General features: G+C 37.8%; 3 protein-coding genes across 7 annotated transcripts; 2 read left to right on the forward strand and 1 right to left on the reverse strand.

Annotated features, from left to right (window-relative positions):
* The first annotated feature begins 226 nt into the window (after nucleotides 1-226).
* LOC121741494 (serine/threonine-protein phosphatase 6 regulatory subunit 3-like) lies at nucleotides 227-11,785 on the forward strand. 2 transcript variants are annotated; one of them, XM_042134261.1, is made up of 20 exons: nucleotides 227-309; nucleotides 485-624; nucleotides 3,003-3,106; nucleotides 3,217-3,303; nucleotides 3,463-3,538; nucleotides 3,634-3,708; nucleotides 3,808-3,861; nucleotides 5,057-5,116; nucleotides 5,248-5,364; nucleotides 6,069-6,163; nucleotides 6,256-6,461; nucleotides 6,909-7,006; nucleotides 7,343-7,446; nucleotides 7,595-7,760; nucleotides 8,152-8,274; nucleotides 8,458-8,540; nucleotides 8,899-9,037; nucleotides 9,129-9,158; nucleotides 10,196-10,263; nucleotides 10,583-11,785. In XM_042134261.1, exons 2-20 carry the CDS (start codon nucleotides 586-588, stop codon nucleotides 11,400-11,402), a joined length of 2,544 nt encoding a protein of 847 aa, XP_041990195.1. In that variant the 5' UTR covers nucleotides 227-309; nucleotides 485-585; the 3' UTR covers nucleotides 11,403-11,785. The 2 variants fall into 2 exon arrangements, with proteins under 2 accessions (XP_041990195.1, XP_041990196.1); XM_042134262.1 differs by lacking the exon at nucleotides 227-309 and adding an exon at nucleotides 340-358.
* An 873-nt stretch (nucleotides 11,786-12,658) lies between these two features.
* LOC121810968 (peroxidase N-like) lies at nucleotides 12,659-14,282 on the forward strand. Its single transcript, XM_042211717.1, has 4 exons — nucleotides 12,659-12,870; nucleotides 12,944-13,126; nucleotides 13,594-13,756; nucleotides 13,838-14,282. The coding sequence occupies exons 1-4, from the start codon at nucleotides 12,667-12,669 to the stop codon at nucleotides 14,248-14,250; spliced, it is 963 nt and encodes a 320-aa protein (XP_042067651.1). The 5' UTR covers nucleotides 12,659-12,666; the 3' UTR covers nucleotides 14,251-14,282.
* A 101-nt stretch (nucleotides 14,283-14,383) lies between these two features.
* LOC121810966 (GATA transcription factor 11-like) lies at nucleotides 14,384-17,331 on the reverse strand. 4 transcript variants are annotated; one of them, XM_042211716.1, is made up of 3 exons: nucleotides 17,162-17,331; nucleotides 15,801-16,140; nucleotides 14,384-15,340 (listed from the first exon to the last, which is right to left on the reverse strand). In XM_042211716.1, exons 2-3 carry the CDS (start codon nucleotides 16,131-16,133, stop codon nucleotides 14,651-14,653), a joined length of 1,023 nt encoding a protein of 340 aa, XP_042067650.1. In that variant the 5' UTR covers nucleotides 16,134-16,140; nucleotides 17,162-17,331; the 3' UTR covers nucleotides 14,384-14,650. The 4 variants fall into 4 exon arrangements, with proteins under 4 accessions (XP_042067650.1, XP_042067648.1, XP_042067649.1 ...); XM_042211714.1 differs by having other exon boundaries at nucleotides 15,801-16,182; nucleotides 17,162-17,303; XM_042211715.1 differs by having other exon boundaries at nucleotides 17,134-17,303.
* Nucleotides 17,332-17,576: the final 245 nt, after the last annotated feature.

Here is a 17,576-nt window from a genome sequence, read left to right on the forward strand (position 1 = left end):
GAAATTGTGTATGATCTTTAAGTTTTACCTTAACAAATTTTCTTTATATTTGTTCATCATTTTTTGTAAGTATTTAAAAAAGATCATTTTTTATTTTGCATAACTCATTCTTATTTACAATAATTAGCTTAAAAATGAAATAAATTGAAGTCATTTTGACTAATTGTCACTTACTAATAGTGCTCTAGTACTAACACTAACAGACACACGATCAATTGTTGCGACCCTCATATTTCAGTGCATAATAATAACGGAAAACGAAAAAACGAAAAACGAAAAACGAAAAAAGAAAGAAAAGAAGTCAAGTAGGTTCGATCTTTTGCGGCTTCTTCTCCACATTCAATCTCCCAAAACTAGGGTTTTCCTGCCCCCACCACTCCTCTTTCGCTCCAATTTCCCCTAAACCCCTCCTTTCAAATCTCCTCACACCATCTCCTTCTCTTCCTATTCTTGCTTTTTCTGACTCACAATTACTGGTTTACAGATCTGTTCAGCTTCTTCTGCTTGTCTAGCTGCTCGCCGTCGCCGCTGCTCCAGCTGTTACCTCCAGACGGCCATTTCCCCGCCTGTTTATGCGTAGACAGTATGTTTTGGAAGCTCGCAGCTCTTTCTACTTCTTCTCCTGTAAGTCAACCGAACGAGTTGGTGCTTCCTTTCTTTCAGCTATCTGTATCGGTTAAGTCGGATTCATGATTCATGAAGTGATTTTGGTGTTGAATTACCTTTTTCCATGTTGGTTAGTAGAAAATCTAAGCTGCGGTTCGATGGGGAACATAAACCTTTTGCTGGTCTAGTTATCAGCTAATTACTTGTTTTTTCACATTTGTGTTTGTTTGACTAGTAAATTAACTTATTGATTTTCTTTAGTTCTATGAACCACTTATCATATTACGTCATGTGGTTGCATGACCTTAGAGCATCCACTATAGGCGGCCTTCCCCAATAGCCCCGCCCCCTTTTTTGTCTATAGCCCCAATTTTTTTGTCCACAGCCTCACTATAGGCGGACACTTCCAATAGCCCCGAAATTTTATAACCAATTTTCATTTTATTTTTTCGTTTCATTTTTAAATCAGCTGAATTGAAATAATTATAAAACGAGGTAATTAAGACCGAATATTCGTTGTATTGGCAAAGGTAAAATTATACAACGAACGTAAAAAAAAAATACAAATAAAAACGCCGCCACCGTCTAATCGGTGGCGAAGTCTGATTCCTCCTCCTCTTCTCCGTCGCCTTCTCCGTCTCCCTCGCTGCCGCTGGCCGCCGCTGCCCCAGGACCCTCATCAGCCAAGCGCAGACGGCTGAGAAGGATAGCCGCCATATCCCGACGGCTGAGACGAATAGCCGCCGAATCCCGACGGCTGGGAAGGATTGCCGCCATATCCCGATTCGTGCGAGTCGGGAGATTCGTCGTCTCCACCGTGCATTTTTAGAGTGTGAAAGTGTAGATAGTGAATGAAGGAGAGTGTGTGAAAATGGGGTAAATGGATGGTGGAGGAGTGGTATTTATAGGGGAAATTTTTGAAAAAAATAAAAATAAATTCAAGGGGGCGGACCCCTATCGCCCCGCCGCCCCACTATAGATAGCCCCGCCTCGCCCCAACCGCCCCGTCCTCGCCCCCATTTTTTCGTCCGCCTCGGGGCGGATGTCCCTCCCACTATAGGCTGCCCCGTCGTCGCCCCCTCCGGGGCGTCCGCCCCATATTCCCTATAGTGGATGCTCAACCACCTCCAATAGAGGCAGAGAGATGTTTTACCTTCTCGATGGTAGAGAGCGCTCCTCTGGTTCTGCTTTGAACCAAAAAGGCTTTCTTGGTTTCTTTATATCCAATTAATAATTTACTTTGACTGATTCTCATGAAACTCATGCAAAAACTAAGTTGATGGCAAACTTGTGGAGATCATTAATTGCAGTGTCTCGGTGAGCTAATATTTCTCTGATATCCCTGCTTGCTTAATGCTAATAGAAAAATACAAGGAATGTTAAATAATCTTCTCAAAGCCACTCAAATTGACATATGTTCAAGTGGATAGCTGTGGGATGAGTCAATCATTTTTCAATTTTACTTACCTGGTTCATTTGAGGGGAAGCCTGAAATGCAATCCTGATCAACTCATGCAATAGGTCAAGAACAGGATGATACGGAAGTTTGCTAGCTCGTAAGGGAAAATATGAAACTGACCTGATTTCCTATTTATGAGAGTTAAATCCTAGCTCTAATCGGCTAATTGCTTAAAGTTGGTCCGGACTCCGGAGGATGGGATTTGTGTCCTGAAAAGTTGTATGCTAAAGCGGAGTGTAGTAAGAATTCTTCTGTATTGTTCCTCAAATGTGCTGAATCTAGTTGGTCTCTTTCTTATATTTGAAATATAATAAATGGAATTAGGAAAAAAGGAGTTTTAAACACACTATTTATCACAAGGTCAAACAATCAATATAATGGAAAAATAATTGAAATATAAGCATATTTTCTACTAACCAATTAATAAAAACTTTGAAACCAGTGAGATGCTTGCCCGTTTGATTGTATGCAAAATATCATGCTGACAGGATATGGTGAGTACGATAAAGAAGAGGTTAGTGACAGATTAGTTGAAATGAAGGCTATACAAAATTTCTAGCACTTGTACAACCTAATTATGTCTGTCAAAATTTTGCCTATATGATTCTTAGGGATCCGACCCTAATGGATAATGCATTAGCTCAAGTTTTTCTGTGCGAGAACTACAGTCCTCTTCATTTTATGCTGCATATATAAGAATCAAGATGATTCTGCTTTGTGCTCATCTATCTAGTATTCTAGTGGCTACACTACTCTAGCCTTGTACCTTTGCTTCATTCCAACTTATTGGCTTGAGAGATTGTAATTGACGCTCAATGTTTAGTTCAAGTCTCTTTAAGAAAAGCTTGTGTGGCTTGAACTCTAATGTGCACTTAGTCCTTCTATTTGTCTTCATTTGGCTTTGTTCTCTGTTCTGACAAAATGATTCTTGCTTCAGGTTGAGTCTGTGCTCGACAAGGAAAACTTTGCGCTGGAAGAGCTCTTGGATGAAGAGGAGATTATCCAGGAGTGCAAAGCATTAAACAGCCGCCTCATAAATTTGTATGCCCTGCATGACTCTCTTACTCATTTACCACAAATATTAATGCATCTGTTCACCTTTCGTTGGAAATCTTGACCTGTTGATTTTGCATTAACATCTTTGGTTTCAGTTTGAGAGATAGAGCTCAGGTTGAGCAGCTGGTGCGATATATTGTTGAAGAATCCCCAGAGGATGCAGATAGCAAACGGACTTTCAAGTAAGTTCACATACTAACAAATTTAAATATTTCATAATTTATCTTCTTATTTGGTTCTTCTCTCAGATGGGAATAGAAGTCTGACATACGTAGAGGCATTTTTTTTCTAGTACTTCAGCTGTTTCATTTGTGGCTAAATCCTTTCTCCCCATGCTGTAGGTTTCCTTTTGTTGCGTGTGAAATTTTCACATGTGAAATTGATGTCATTCTGAAGACTTTGGTGGAGGAAGAGGAGGTTAGATATTCCTTCTGAGTATATGAAAATATATAATTAATTTCCACCTTGGAGTTGATATCTAGATGATAGTTCAATTTAATCTCTTCTTGCAGCTTATGCATTTACTCTTCTCTTTTCTGGAACCAAACCGGCCTCACAGTGCATTGTTGGCTGGATACTTCAGCAAGGTGTGAATTTATGGCTTATAAATTTGATTAGAATTTATTATTTACTGTGGATTAACCACCACCCAACCAGCTTGTTTGATGTGATATCTGGCCGTGCAGGTTGCAGTATGCCTAATGGTACGGAAGACCGCCCCACTAATGAATTATGTTAAGGTAATGCATTGTGCATTTTGAAAGTTATGCATGCTAGTCATACTCATGCCTCTAATTATTGAAAGCAAAATGCCTGATTTTGTTTCTCCTGCAACCTTTCCTCCTCCCAGTTTTATTTGCTCTTCCATTTTCTTTTGATGGGGGAATGAAACATTACAAATTGGATTCTTTATGGTCTTCTATGGGCCATATTTTTATAAATATGTTTTTTATTCTTTAATCATTCAGGGTTATTGAGTGAAAAACTGAATTTCCATTAATTGTTGCATAGTTTGTAGGAAGTTCAGTGATATGACCTCAATGTTCACGGCTGCTCTATATTTGGTGTGATTTCATATTTACCTGAGTCAGGCATGCACTTTATCTCTATCAAGTTGGTATTTAGAAATATAACATAAAATGATACTCCGTCAGTCCCCAAATAATATGCACTTTGGGTTTGGCACGGGTTTTAATGTAAAATTGTTAAAATAAGAGAGAAGTAGATAGAAAAAGTATTTAAAGTATTGTTAGTGGAGAATGGGTCCCACCTCATTAGAGTAAAAAGACTTTCCAAAATTAGAAAGTCCATATTCTTGTGGGACGGACTAAAAAGGAAAGAGTGCATATTCTTGTGGGACGGAGGGAGTATAAATGAAGTTGCATGACTGGGGAAGGTTCTTTTGAGAGGACTGGCTTGCCTTTCTGTTGCAGCTTCATTCCTACATTATTCATATAGGTTTTGATTCGTTAATTCCATGTCCTAAATATTGAAAAGTTACTTTGGGATTATGGACTGAGAGATTACTTAAGAATATCTCTCCCTGATAGCTGACTTGATATATTCAAGTGATGAAGGCCAGAAAAACATTGTATAACCATTTCAAATGGTGAGATTTGAGGAAGAAATCTGCTTTCTTTACTTTGATGACTTTTGTTTCTACATCAAGATCCCGGCCACTCTTTGATAAAACTGATGTAGCTTATAATGATTTTGAATAAACTGATGGCGGATGCTCAAATTGAGCACAACAATGCTGGTTCTAAGGGCTTCCTTTAGCCAATTCAAGTGGATTTTGGGTGCAATAGAATTCTTCATTTAATGCAAAGTATGCTTAAGTAGATTGCTTAAAGAATGTTGCTATTACATTATGAGATATGAGACTTGTTCCACCTTGTATTTTTTGAAAATGAATTATGACAAATGTGCTTGCAGGCCCACCAAGATGTTCTTCAGCAGCTGGTTGATTTGATCGGTATCACATCAATCATGGAGGTAGATTCTCATTTATTTTTTGTCTTCTGCTTGGAACACTGTGGTTGCTAAATACTCATACCCTTATGGACAATTTATCTCTTGCTGCTTGTTGGTTATCATCCCTTCTCATCAGTTTTCCTTGTTATCAGGTGTTGGTGCGACTTGTTAGTGCAGATGATCATTTATATCCAAGTTCTTTGGATGTTGTGCAATGGTTGACAGATAGCAACTTGTTAGAAATGATTGTGGACAAGCTCAATACCTTGGTAAGTTCAAAACTTGCAATCTAACATAAAAGGAATTGTTTGCTGCTGATGTAGTAAATGATGCTAGTTCGGTGAGTCTCTAGATATAATTATGATGTCTGGGATCAATATGGAGTAGTTAGTTTGGTAACTGCTGCCTTCTATTCTCCTGAGCCGTCAGGTTTAATTGATAGATTGTCAACTTTTTTTGCTACAATATGGAATAAGTAAACAAGGTCCACTATGGTCATGTTTGTTTTAATTGGGAAAAACTTGCTATGTTATGGCCTATAGACCAATCTGCTTATAGAACTTTAATGTACTGCTCCACTGGCTTCTGTGATTATTGTTTAGCTGAGCTGCAGTTGTAAATTTTCCTCAAGCAAGTATTGCTTCATTTCTAATGGTTATTTTTCTTTATTAAGATAAAATACCTGGAGTTGGTTACTTGGTTTTAAGCAAACAAACCAATTTCACATTATTTCCATTTTAACTATCATGTAGATCAGTACGTTCTAATGTTTATGTTAGTTATTCCACCTCTCTAAATGTTGGCTAATATCTTAAATTCTTAATATTGGGTTCTGCTCATTTTTTTTGTTGCAGCATATCTTATGCATCATATACATTCCTTTATGATATTTAATGTTTGGGGGATGTTCCATAGACTTAACCAGTCTGATGCTTGTAATATCTAATTATTGTATATATCTTGTCTCCTCCAGAACACACCCGAAGTACATGCCAATGCAGCTGAAACATTATGTTCTATAACCAGGAATGCACCATCGCCTTTGGCCACTAAACTATCCAGTCCAAGGTCAGTAGAGCTTAGTTGAATATCTCCAACAATTGGAACAATTATTTAGTCTGATACAAAAAAGTTCATTAAATAACTTCCTAAACATGCAGTTTTGTGGCACGGATTTTTGGCCATGCACTCGAAGATTCACAGTCGAAATCTGCTCTTGTCCATTCACTGTCTGTTTGTATTTCGTTACTGGATCCCAAAAGATCACTTCCTTCACCACTAATGTACTCTTTCAGAGGTCAACATGCATGTGAATCGCCAATAAATGCGGATCCTGATACTGTATGTGCCATGCTTCCAAAACTAGGTCAGTTGTAGCATATCTAGGAATATATAACTTTTTTCATATGTTCTCATGTTATCCAGTTGGCATTCTATTTTAAGTCATTGGTTTTGTTCCTTTTCTATTTTTTGAGTGATGTACAATCCTTGAGAGATCGGTGAATCACTAGGATTTCATTGGCCGTGCTTTTCTGGTCGCTGTTGTCATGGCCATTGGTCATTCGTCATTGGTCATAACTCATGAGTGTTTGTGTTTATCTGGGTCTGCACTTTTATTACAGTTTTGACCAATGTTTCTTCATTTTTGTGATTCAATTATTTTATTGAATTGGACTTTTGTCATCCTAAGTTCCTGACATCTGGAATTTTCCGCATTGATAATGTTGATGATTACCATATCTTAGCTAGTTAAACTTTTATTGGCACATGCTTGTTGTTTCTGAATTTCCATGATGTAATTATCTTTGTTCAGGTGAGCTGTTGATGCTTCTGAATGTTACATCTGATGAGAATATTTTGCCCACAACATATGGTGAATTGAAGCCGCCTCTTGGAAAACATCGTCTGAAGGTTAAATGACATGCTTTAATGAATATTTGCCTTTGATATATATATTTGCTCCATTTGATCCTAAATTACCCTTGAATATAAGGTGGCTGTTTCATTGTTTGTAATCATTTTCATAGAAGGCACATTATTTTAGTCTTGATAGATTTTCAAGAACTTTCTCTGGCTCAACCTTTGTGGTTTTTGCTTGCATAATGTCAGTCATTTTCATAGAAGACACATTATGTACTTTTCTTTGACATATAAAGCTACTGCTTCCCCTCCTCTTTTTCAATTACCCCTTTTGTCTCCTTTACTTGGCCATTTTTCAGATTATCTGAATTGTAATTCCTGTTTTAGATTGTAGAATTTCTTGCTGTGCTGCTAAAAACTGGCAGTGGGGTTGCAGAGAAGGAATTGGTAGTCTCTGGGACTATTCAGAGAGTAATTGATCTGTTTTTTGAGTAAGATTGTTATTTACTGCTATCTGTTTGTACCATATTAGCAACAAACACTAGTTTATGCGACATAAGTTTCTTTAATCTCATCATTAGCAGAACTAGGTATCAGGAGTTCGACATTAATATTGTTTTCATTGGTGTCTTGGTACAGGTATCCATTTAATAATGCTTTGCATCATCACGTGGAGAGCATCATATATTCTTGCTTGGAAAACAAAAATGATGTGATTGTTGACCATCTTCTCATGGACTGTAACTTGGTTGGAAAAATTCTTAATATAGAAAAAACTCCAACACTTTCTGGGACACATAGTCAGGTAATCCGTAATTGTGTGTTAAAGATGTTGAATATTTGGGGGTGTTTTGTGCGCATGTAATCATTCAAAGGACCATCTAGTTTCCTGTCATGTTTCAATGCTTTGTTTGGCATAATAAACAGACCATCCTTTTGAGTGTGGACCTTTTTCATGTTGCCTCTGTCATTATTATTTTTATGTTGAGTTTGATGTGTGGTTTGCTGTGGCGATGCTATGAGAATGCAGCAAACTTCACCACCACCATCAAGTTTCCTGTCATGTTTCGATACTTTGTTTAGCATGGCAAATGGGCTGTCTTTTTGAGTGTGCACTTTTTTCATGTTGCCTCTGTCATTATTTTTTATTTTGAGTTTGATGTGTGATTTGCTGTGGTGATGCTATGATAATGCAGCCAACTTCACCAGCACCTGGAAAATGGGCCCCTCGAGCAGGATATTTTGGACATTTGACTCGGATATCAAATAAACTTATTCATCTGGGAAACATCGATGATCGCATTCTGAAGCATCTTCAGGCCAGTAACATGTTTAATACTCGTTTTAGATGGATGACCACCACTCCCAACTTCCGATGATTGCATTCTGAAGGCATTGCACATTTGCACTAAATCTGTTTAACACAAATATGCTCGACACAATTCACATTTTTCTTATGTGCTATGTGAGTCTTTAATCAATATGTTTTCTATTTGCTTCAGGAAAACAATGAGTGGAGTGAGTGGCAGAGTACTATCTTACAAGAGCGTAATGTGGTCGAAAATGTATATCGATGGGCTTGTGGGTAAGACTCTTTAGTCATGTTTTGCAGTTGCTTTAACTCGGCAACATTGTTACCTTTTGTCTTATCCACTTATTAACCGCACCCTTGGGTCAAACTTAAATGACTAAGAGTAATGACAAATTTCTGCTCTTTATAGTTTGTTAAAGTATTTAATTCTCACTGTTACGACATCAGTCTAACCCTCGTCTCTTTGAATACCTTCGGTTTCCGTAAGATACCTGCATGCAGGTTTTAGACATTGCAAGCCCTCAAAGACATAATTTGATTTTTTTTCCTTTTTTTTGGAGACTAACTCCTGCTAGCGAAGTGTCTTTAGATTGCTCTGATCCGAAATCAATTATTCTTTACATATTTGCAGGAGACCAACTGCATTGCAGGACAGAACTAGGGATAGTGATGAGGAAGATGTTCAGGATAGAGATTATGATGTTGCTGCACTTGCAAACAATTTAAGCCAGGCATTTAGATACAGCATATATGACAATGATGATAATGAGGTAAATTTATAAACAGGGAGTTACTAATATTTTTTTTCTAATATTCTTATATGATGTCTTTAAGATCTATTTATGATTTTCATACTTACAGGGTCATGGATCTTTCGATCGTGATGATGAGGTAATCTGCATTCTGTTTACTTCAGTATTCTCTCATTTAGGGATGTCAATTGGGCCAGCCCACCGAGTTTCGGACCAACCCTATTCGGGTTGCGGGTCAATCGGGTGCGGGCTAATCGGGTTGTATTTTTTTGGGTTATAAAAGTTCAACCCTAACCCTAAAAGCTCGGGTTTCGGGCTAGGCCAGCGGGCTAATCGGGTTGCCACCGATAAAATTAACATGCGATCAATCCAATAAATAATGGTGAAAATTAGTTATATTTATAAAATGTAAAATATTTAATTATGATAAATTTGAGATATATGCTTAAACTCAAACATATACATCAAGAAATTTTAAAGCATGTTTTAGAAATTTAAATATATTTTTTTGTGAATTTGAAGTTTCTAATTTATATATCTATTATTATGTTAATAAAAATTTAATATATAATTTATACTCCCTCCGTCCCATTAAATATGCAACATTTGCTTTTCGGCACGGGATTTTATGTAGTGTTGTTTTGTGAGTTAATGAAGAGAGAGAAGAAAAAGTAGAGGGAGTATTGTTTCCATTTTTAGAAACGTTTCATTTTTAATGGGACAGACCAAAAAGGAAAACGTTTCATTTCTAATGGGACAGAGGGAGTATATTTAATATATAAAATTGAAAGTTATTTTTTTAGTAATCTATATTATAAATAACCAATGAAGTGTCGAATTAGAGTCAAATAAATAGAACGATAGAAATTTTATCGGGTTTCCGGGCCAGCCCATCGGCTTTTCAGGTCTAGCCCTAACGGGTTGCGGGTTAATCGGGCTGTAATTTTATCGGCTGGAAATTTTCAGCCCTAACCCTGTAAATTTGGCGGGCTATTCGGACCGGCCCACGGGTTGCGGGCTACATTGACATCCCTACTCTCATTGCATAGCTGGAAAGATGGAGCCCTTCTATTTCAAGTCTCTAGCTCCATGGAATCAGGATTATACTTTATTATTTTGCTTGTGCTTGTCTAAATGATTTTCTCAGTGCTCATATCTCAAAATTTGGACGTGTAGGTTTACTTTGATGATGAATCTGCTGAGGTTGTAATCTCATCCCTAAGGTTGGGTGATGATCAAGGGAGGTTAGTAGTCTGTTAACTTTTTGTCTCAGTAAATTTAGTAGCACCGCCCTGATAAAATCTCTATATTATATACCTGGGTTGCTCAGATTCGGCAGTTAGTTTTGGAATTTTCTTTTCCACTGGTTGTTGCTTGTCTTAAGTCAAAACTCTTAATATTCTGCCATGTACATATTCATAAGGTGTTTGTGAATTGTAAGGTATAAGGAATTGAGAATATATAAATGGTCGGAAAAAGCTTCTCGACATTATAAGACCATACCTACCTGGCAGTCTAATTTTATGAGGGATTGTTAATAAATGAGGTTTTAATTTTCTGCAGCCTGTTCACAAATTCCAACTGGTTCGCCTTCCAAGATGACAGAAATGGCGGTGATGTGCGAATGGATACCTCATCCTCTGACATGATGGATGATATTAATTTGAATGGAATAACAAATGGTGGTAACAGCAGCAGTGATGATGAGGTTATGGTTGGAGAGGATGAGGAAATGACAGAGAGTAGGTCTTCTCCGAATGGATCGTCTAGTTTTCAGGCAAATGGCTTTGATGGATTTGGTGCTAACAACTCCAGGGATGATGGGGACTCAGTTACCATGGCTGAGAAAACTGGTGCTTCTAATGACTTGGGTTTCTTTCGCTTTGAGTCACCAGACAACAACGACCCTTTTGGAGACAGACCAATACCTGAGTGGGTAGCATGGGGAGAGGGGTCTGATTTTCAAGTTGGTGGATCTGGTGTTAATCCATTTGATGACAATAAAAACATCACAGAAAATGTTATGAACTCAGTTGAGGATACTGCAGCTCCTATCTATCCCACTTCAAGTGGAGAACCTGTACCCAATGGAATCAGTCCTATAGATGTCTGTGATGGTTTGGCTAAAACCACTCCGAGTCAGAAAAGTGTGCCCTCTTTGTTTGAAGAGGATGTTGAATTCGTGGGCGTGGAAATGGAGGGTACTGAGAAGGCTATGGAACAGGCTCTCAAGGAAGGCATTGTCGGTGAAGCTGGGCCGCTGAAAAGGAACACCAGTCCAAAGAAACCAGAAAAGGAGGATGTAGATGACGGTGCTGGAATGAAGGAATTCAATGACGCCAACTATTGGAGAGTCGACCAGGAGGTTGCAGTGTTGGAGTAAGTACAGGATGAGTTACTGTCAATCTTGAACCTGCAGCCACAATACAGTGATCCCATCCTGTATTCAAGTGCTAACGAGGAGAAAGTATGTACAGTATATTTTTGTTAGAGTCGGATCAAATAGACAGGCTACGACATTGATGTCAGTGGTTATTTATTGTCACAGTCAGTTCAGTTGTGTAAGTTTGTTTTACTAGTATTTTTTTTTTACTGTGGGGATTCTTCTCCTCTTTCATACTAGTATTCTTGTTTAGTTCCTTCGTTCTCGCAAAAGTAAACACAGTATTCATCCTTGTGTAACATCATACTATATATGTCATAGAATTCTTCATCAAGTGGATGATGTCTTCAGGTTATATAATATATGCATGTATAGTTTCTTAATTGATATCAATACGACTCCCGTTTTTCGAACAGGTGTAGAGAAGAAACCGCTATCATATTTTAACTTCTGTATGGATTGGTACCATCATATCAGGTTTTCGGTTCTTCAGGTTTCAAGATTGTCGACCGATGCCATTTGAATTTTGCAGACTGTTTACGGAAAAGTATTAAGTTGATTATCTTGTGAATCTTTGCTGTAAATTTGTTCAACTCTCAGCCTTGTTTACTTCCTACAGTTTTTAGCAAAATTATACACAAATATGTACGGAGTATAATTTTCAGTTATGTAAAGCTCATTTTTTGGAGCTGGGATGGCCACACTTTGTTAGTAGAGAGATACAATGTACCAATTCAATTAAAATATCCCAGTTGTGTCACTATGCCCACTCTCAAAAGGTAGTATAACTAAAATAAGGTAGTCAAACGATAACATAGAAAATAATATGAAAACACACTGATTGGCCTCAAGTGGAATCAAATGTAGAATCCTGCAAAATTCGAATTGTCTCAGCTTGCTATATTAAAAATCCATCCCATTATTCATGCATGCTATAATAAGCATGCTGTAATTCTGTTTTCTTTACACAAAAAATCTAATCCCACAATGATGCTACAGTGATAATTTAAGTTATCATCACATAAAAAAGATTTCATAATTAGTCAAGTAGTTGGAGCACTTGCCGCCGGCCGCCACACACGAGTGAAATATAACGAACATTAGCAACATGCAATGTCTTGTCAATCTTCCATTTTATGTAATAATAAATAGAATGTATTAGCTTTTGAAGTCATCCCACACTAATTTGAACTAAATCTTTTGCCTATATATTGACACAATTAATCAACACTTGAAATAAACCAAGATAGCTGGCTCAAACATCATGGACAAGTTTTACAAACTTAGGGTTGTGGCCTTTTTAATGCTGTGTGTGGTTGTCCGGTCCCAACTAAGTTCAGATTTTTACTCTAAAAGTTGCCCCAACTTACTAAACATTGTGCGACGAGAGGTTAGGAACGCGATAAAGAACGAGATGAGAATGGCTGCTTCTTTGCTTCGCCTCCATTTCCACGACTGCTTCGTCAATGTTAGTAAGCGATATCATCATATAAGTGTCTTATTATATTTTGATTGAATGTATATCGATGATGTCATTTTAGGGGTGCGATGGGTCGGTGTTGTTGGATGGAAGTGATGGAGAGAAGTTTGCTCTCCCTAACTTGAATTCAGCTAGAGGATATGAAGTGATTGACACAATCAAAAGTGCAGTGGAGACTGCATGCCGTGGCGTCGTTTCGTGTGCAGATATTCTCACCATAGCTGCACGAGACTCGGTTGTGTTGGTGAGTGATTGTGCATTAGCTTTCTAAGTATTTGATGAAATGTATTCAGCACATTACTACATGCAATTTGGTAGTAATCCACATCAACTGTTATATAATGTGATTAATTGATAGTAATCATAGTATTACGATACTACCTCTGTGCACCACCAATAGTATACTTGATAGTAGATGACAGAATTTTAATACAAATTGATACAAATGTTAAAGAACTATGGAGAAATCTGTCATTTTTAGAAAATTTGAAAATGAAATATTAAATCATGCAATTAAATTTTCAGTATTATCCTATCATCGCATTCGCATAAAATGCCTTTTGGTGATGCTTAAACGATGTTCTTTTAGTAAAATATTTCTTTTCTTTTGCTTTCTTTTCTTTTTCGTTTTTTTATTTGTTTAAATGAGATAATGTCAATTTGAGCATCACATTTTGTACATACGAATGAGAAAATTGCGACTCCATGTAGAGTGGAGGCCCAACATGGAATGTATTATTGGGAAGAAGAGACGGAGTATTTGCAAACCAAACAGCAGCCAATGGTCTTCCTTCCCCCTTCGAGTCTCTCGATTCAATCATTTCCAAATTCGACGCGCTTGGCCTAAACATCACAGACGTAGTTGCTTTATCAGGTCAAACAATTTCTTACTTTCTGATCTCATATTTTATTGCATCGCGATCTACAATAACTATAAAAAGAATAATGATCCCAGGCGGTCACACGATCGGCTTAACAAAGTGCGCGCTCTTCAGCAACAGATTGTCCAACTTCAGCGGCAGTGGCGCGCCCGACCCCACGCTGGACAGCAGCCTGATCCCGGAGCTCCAGTCCGCATGCCCCGTCAACAGCGGCGGCAACAACACTGTGGCGCTCGACAACAGATCCAGAGACCTTTTCGACAGAAATTACTTCGGGAATCTGTTGAAAGGGAGAGGAATTCTGCAGTCTGACCAAGTGCTGGTTGCCAACGATTCAGCGACCAAAGCCATCGCGCAGCTCTACAGTAACAACTCTGCAGTTTTCTTTTGCGACTTCGCGAACGCGATGATCAAGATGGGAAATATCGCCCCCCTAACCGGAGGGGATGGAGAGATTAGGAGCAACTGTAGGGTTGTCAACTCTTGATTTTAAGTAACTAAACATGTTTTGTGGAGTAACTGTTGATAATGAAAATAATAGCATCCACCCTATACATAATAAACAAACTTTAGCAAAGTATGAATTAGTTCTTCATAAATTGGTAACAAGTGAAAGAATCTTAATAAGGAAAATTGGCTTAACTTTTCAAAGAAGACAAATAGTATCATCATAACATAATGAAACTCTCTATTCTTACCACCAGCTTCTTCACGACACTAATACAGTGAAAATTATCCTAACCTAGGCTGGACTCAACTCGACTCGATTTTTTACAAGATTCTACCCAAGTCACAGCAAGAAAAACAAACCTCAAAACCGGAGGAGAACTAAAACAAAGGCTAGGACTGACTAAATTGGTTACCTAACTAAAACAGAGCACTCTGTTTCAGCAAATAGGATCAAGCAGATAGCTACTCACTGGGATGAATTCGAGCTGTGGAGACATCGAGGGCTGCTCCATTTTCTTACCTTTGTTCCTCATCTCTATCACCTTCTTGTGGGAGTTGGAGTGTAGAGTTGACACGAATGTTGGACTCGCTGCTGGACGGTACTCCGGGAATAGGCGGCCGGATCGGTAACGGACACCGCATGCATTGCAGAGCGTCTTTGGCCCCAATGGGCCCTCCCTCCATTGTGGGGTTTTCGTTATTTCACAGTGAGTGCATTTTTTAATGGGACGCTGTTGAGCTGCTGCATTTGCTGGCTGTGAATAATCAGATGACTGAGACGAGTCTTCCATCATTTGCTTGGGGGCGAATGGTGGATGAGTTGATTTCTTTCTCCTCTCCCTTGTTTTCTTTGCATTGCAAGTCTTTCTGGAAGAGGTGGGGAGAACGGGTGATATTACGAGCCATGGACTCATGCCAGTTGGTCTAGCCCGTTTGGATCTTGCTCGCTTGGCTGGATGAGGCTTAAGCAAGCTCTTCCCAGTCGACGAGGAGATGCTGCTTTCAAGCACGGATACTGGGCTTTGTGACTGAAACGTGACAGTCTCTTGCACCTCCACGGATTTGTTCTGTTGACGAATACACGAGCCAGAGGCATCATCACTGAACCAGTAGGAATGCTGCTTTTCCTGGGAAGTAGCATCAATCTTTATGTGATCAGCATTCGGGGGAAAACAAGAAAAAAACCACAAAGTAGAAAAATCAAAGTTGTAGAATTGCAATATCAGATACAAGGGAAGTAAACAGAGCCCATCAACTCTTAGAGCTACTTAGAAAAATAGTGATACCTTATAATCCACATTGTAGACTCATTTTTGTTTTTTCCCAAAATTAGTGTGTAGGATGCATACAAACCAAAAACGAGCCAAACGAGATTAGGTAAACCAGCAGGTAGACAATTAGTATAACAATGGATATCTCATGCTTTTGACTCATCATCGTATACATAATTAACTAAGTTATCATGTAACTACTATATTATTTATACAACGTGCATGCACAAAAACTTGTGTAAGCAATCGAAAATTTCAATCAAACAATTCACCAATTCTTGAAACGAAAGACAGAGCTGAATGAAAAGCAACTCACAAGAGCATCAGGTTTACGCATGAAAACTGGGGGCTCCGTCTCGACTTTGGTTTGAGCAACCGCTGGCTGCCCCATTAGCACGTCCATGGGAATAGGCTGCATGAAAACTGGAGCCCCCGTGTCGACTTTGGTTTGAGCAACCGTTGGCTGCCCCATTAGCACGTCCATCGGAATAGGCCCTAGATACTGCGACTTACTAGCATCCCAATCGGCCCCCTCCAAACCCTCCATCGGAAAATCTGGAAAGTCAAGGATGCTACCAAGCATATTGTCCAACTCATCGTCTCCATCAATAGCTCCATCCCAGCAGCGATAAGGATCAACTTCAGCCATGTTCTGACTATTATTCATAAGCACAATCTATTAGGCCTGACGCTCAACACTATAACAACAAAAGCACACCCATATATTGTCAATATCAAGAATCCAAACACAGAAAAATATAACTATGAAGATTCTATAGTAATAATATATTTCAAGATTTTATAAGACAAATTTGGGCGAAAATTATCCTTAAAATGGATGAGATTCATTCTGTGGATAATAGAGTGACTGAATTTGACACAAGTCTGATAATGTATGACCAAATTATTATTATTATTATTATTATTATTATTATTATTATTATTATTATTATTATTATTATTATTATTATTATTATTATTATTATTATTATTTATTATTATTATTATTAAAAAAATGGATGTGGAGATTAAAAAAATTAGCTAAATAGATGTATATAAGGCGGTATACAAGATTTAAACTTAGTGCTTAAAAGCGCTAAAAATCAATAATAATAGTACAAAAAATTATCTTTCCTTCCTTTTACAAAAAACAATATCTTTCTTTTCTTTACAAAAAATTAAAATTAAAAATCCTGTCGTCTCAACTCACGGATTAAAAAAACTTTAAATTCTTATTAACGCTATAATCTATACTAAGCCTTCGAAAATAAACGAAAACTAGCCCCATTTTCCTTAGAAAATCAAATGGAAATAAAACAAAAAAGGGGGAATTTTAGGAGGAAAAGTCAGGACAGTTTACCTAATATAATAACAAATGCCTAACATATTTCACGAAAAAACATAAAGAAATCCGCAAAAAAGCGAAATGAAATATTCATATTCAAAAAATACACAATCCAAAAATCCATTTCCCCACTCACAAACACAAAACCTAAAACCTATTCAGTCTGAAATGAAACAGATAACTCGAAATGAAAGATATAGACAAACACGAACATGCAGAGGGCACAAAAAAAATTTAAAATGCAAAAAAAAATGTTAACTTTTGCAGAAAAAACACAGAAATGAAGATGAAAATTAGATTGCACCTCAGAAATGGTGGGACGAACGCGTTACCTTAAAACACTTTTCAAGTCATTGGGGGGTTTTGCAGAGGGAATCAGTTTCAATTTTAGAGAAAAAATGAAAAAAAGGGAAAAGGGGTTTTGAGCAGTGAGGGAGATAGGGTAAAGAAGATAGAATGTGGGCTTTGTGTCTGAACTGTACAATTGGACTTTAATGGGAAAAAAAGTAAGTACATTTGCATTGTTTTACTTTAGGGAAAATTAAAAGGTTTTTTCATGAGGAGTGTTGGTTATCCACTGCGGTGATGGTGCATGGGAGAGACGGTGGATGAGAGGATGGCCCAATTGGATTAAATGTTGATTGCGGAACAGGGGGCCGCTTTGTCATGGCTGTGATCTGCGGCAATTGCAAGACAAATTAGGGAAATATTTTAATACGAATATTTACAAAATTAATACAGTATTAC

The sequence above is a fragment of the Salvia splendens genome, chromosome 7, assembly GCF_004379255.2.
Source record: "Salvia splendens isolate huo1 chromosome 7, SspV2, whole genome shotgun sequence".
Classification (NCBI taxonomy): domain Eukaryota; kingdom Viridiplantae; phylum Streptophyta; class Magnoliopsida; order Lamiales; family Lamiaceae; genus Salvia; species Salvia splendens.